General features: G+C 50.5%; 1 protein-coding gene across 1 annotated transcript in view; it reads left to right on the top strand.

The window, feature by feature from the left end:
• ahctf1 (AT hook containing transcription factor 1) overlaps positions 1 to 2,500 on the top strand; it is a 22,839-nt gene that overhangs the window by 3,849 nt on the left and 16,490 nt on the right. The window contains exons 2-6 of the mRNA XM_060880608.1: positions 112 to 237; positions 572 to 828; positions 913 to 1,093; positions 1,278 to 1,485; positions 1,599 to 1,715. Coding sequence (XP_060736591.1) covers positions 117 to 237; positions 572 to 828; positions 913 to 1,093; positions 1,278 to 1,485; positions 1,599 to 1,715 — 884 coding nt within the window. The 5' untranslated portion in view covers positions 112 to 116. The remainder of the gene's footprint in view (positions 1 to 111; positions 238 to 571; positions 829 to 912; positions 1,094 to 1,277; positions 1,486 to 1,598; positions 1,716 to 2,500) is intronic.

Below are 2,500 nucleotides of genomic sequence, written 5' to 3' on the forward strand. Positions count from 1 at the left end.
GAAGTGTGATGTGAACGTTATCTGATGATCACAGAGGGTTTGGGGCACTAAAGAGTGAAAATAAAGCATTTCTTCAGTTCCTTCTGATGTTCTATATTGTGTGTGTTTCAGTAAGGATGCGTGACCTGGCAGCTCAGGTGACCAGCGGTCTGCTGCATTTTCCTGCAGTGACGGTGGAAGCTTTAGGAGAAGATGAAGTGACTCTGGACTCAGTGCTTCATGGGAAATTCACGGCAGGTCAGTGAGCTCACACCTCCTGTGTCACTGTGTACACTTACTGTTCATCGTGATATTTATATTATCTGTGACTCGTATGAAGGTGTGTGTGTTTATTAATATATACTACAACCTATATGAAGCCTGACACAGGAGCACAAATACTACAGCTCTTTATGAGCCTATTTTAGTATGAGCAGTATAACAGAACTGCATATTAGATGTGTGTGTATATGTGTGTGTGTGTGTGTGTGTGTGTTATCAGCATGAGCATTATTTTTCATTGTAACTGAAGCTGATTAACTTTTCCCTATAATGTGTGTTTGATTAGTGATCTCACTTCCTGTTTGTTCAGGTCGCAGTGTCTTGGTGTGGCTGGCGTGTGGGCCGCACTTGGAAGTGGTTCACGCAGCCACAGGTGAGAGGTTCTCTGCATATCGCTTCAGTGGTGTGACAGATCACCTGCAACCGTGTGTGACGGCGGTGAGAGAGTTCAGCTGGCTGAAGCGCAGTGGGCTGCTGGTGGGTCTGCAGGAGGATGAGAGCAGCATGCTGTGTCTCTACGACCTTGGAATCTCGCGCGTCATTAAAGCCGTCGTCATTCCGAACAGGGTGCGACTTATACAGATAATTATCAGCAGCTAGCACGAGGTTGTCTGGCAGCTCAGTGTACTGATGTTCTCTCTCCACAATCAGATCACTGCAATCGAGCCTCTGGTGAGTTACGGAGGAGCGAGTACGAGCACGCAGCACCTGCACCAGAGCCTGCGCTGGTTTTTTGGTGTGATTGCCGTGGTAACAGATGTTGGCCACATCCTGTTGGTGGATCTGTGTTTAGATGATTTCTCCTGCACTCAGACTGAACTGGAGGCCTCAGGTGAGATGGGCTTGACCACAACACCTCATGGGTTTACTGGGATTAACTGGTAGAAATGTCAATCAATTTATATCAGATTTCAAATGTATATTTTGATCAATAATAATGATGAGAACACAAAATGGTAAAAGTAGTTAACATGTTTTTGTGTATCTTACTTTACCTGTAACATTGTGTTAATCAGATCTGGAGGTGGTGAATAAATGTCCGTCTGATATTCCACGTCTGAGAGAGGGAGTCACTCAACAAGGACGCCACCTTTGTCTCCAGCTGTGCAGCCCCACAGGGATCGGGGTCTCAGCTCTACACTTCATCAGCCGCACTAATCAGCTGGCTGTGGGCTTCACCGATGGCTTCCTGCAGCTCTGGAACATGAAGACTCTCAAGAAAGAGTGAGTGAGATGCCAACACATCATCATGTGAAATGTGTCATCATAAATGTGTTTAAAGTATCTGCTCAGGACTGTGGAGCTCTTTTTGATGATGTCATGTGGATAATTGACAGATATCACTCTCAGCTGGAGGGGGGCAGAGTCCCTGTGTATGCCTTTAACTTCCAGGAGCCAGAGAATGACCCGAGGAACTGCTGTTACCTGTGGGCTGTTCAGTCAGCTCAGGATCTGTGAGTCACACACACACACACACACACACTCAGTCGCACACACACTCACTCAGTCGCGCACACACACACACTCAGTCGCGCACACACACTCACTCAGTCGCACACACACACACTCAGTCGCGCACACACACTCACTCAGTCGCGCGCACACACACACTCACTCAGTCGCGCACACACACTCACTCAGTCGCGCGCACACACACTCACTCAGTCGCGCGCACACACACACTCACTCAGTCGCGCACACACACTCACTCAGTCGCGCGCACACACACTCACTCAGTCGCGCACACACACTCACTCAGTCGCGCGCACACACACTCACTCAGTCGCGCACACACACTCACTCAGTCGCGCGCACACACACTCACTCAGTCGCGCGCACACACACACTCACTCAGTCGCGCACACACACTCACTCAGTCGCACACACACTCAGTCGCGCGCACACACACACACTCACTCAGTCGCGCGCACACACACTCACTCAGTCGCGCGCACACACACTCACTCAGTCGCGCGCACACACACTCACTCAGTCGCGCACACACACTCACTCAGTCGCGCACACACACTCACTCAGTCGCGCACACACACTCACTCAGTCGCGCACACACACTCACTCAGTCGCGCGCACACACACTCACTCAGTCGCGCACACACACTCACTCAGTCGCGCGCACACACTCACTCAGTCGCGCGCACACACACTCACTCAGTCGCGCGCGCACATACACACACACGGACACACATGCATGCTTTCTCTTTCTCACACACACACTCGC

This window comes from Tachysurus vachellii, chromosome 10, assembly GCF_030014155.1.
Source record: "Tachysurus vachellii isolate PV-2020 chromosome 10, HZAU_Pvac_v1, whole genome shotgun sequence".
Classification (NCBI taxonomy): Eukaryota; Metazoa; Chordata; class Actinopteri; order Siluriformes; family Bagridae; genus Tachysurus; species Tachysurus vachellii.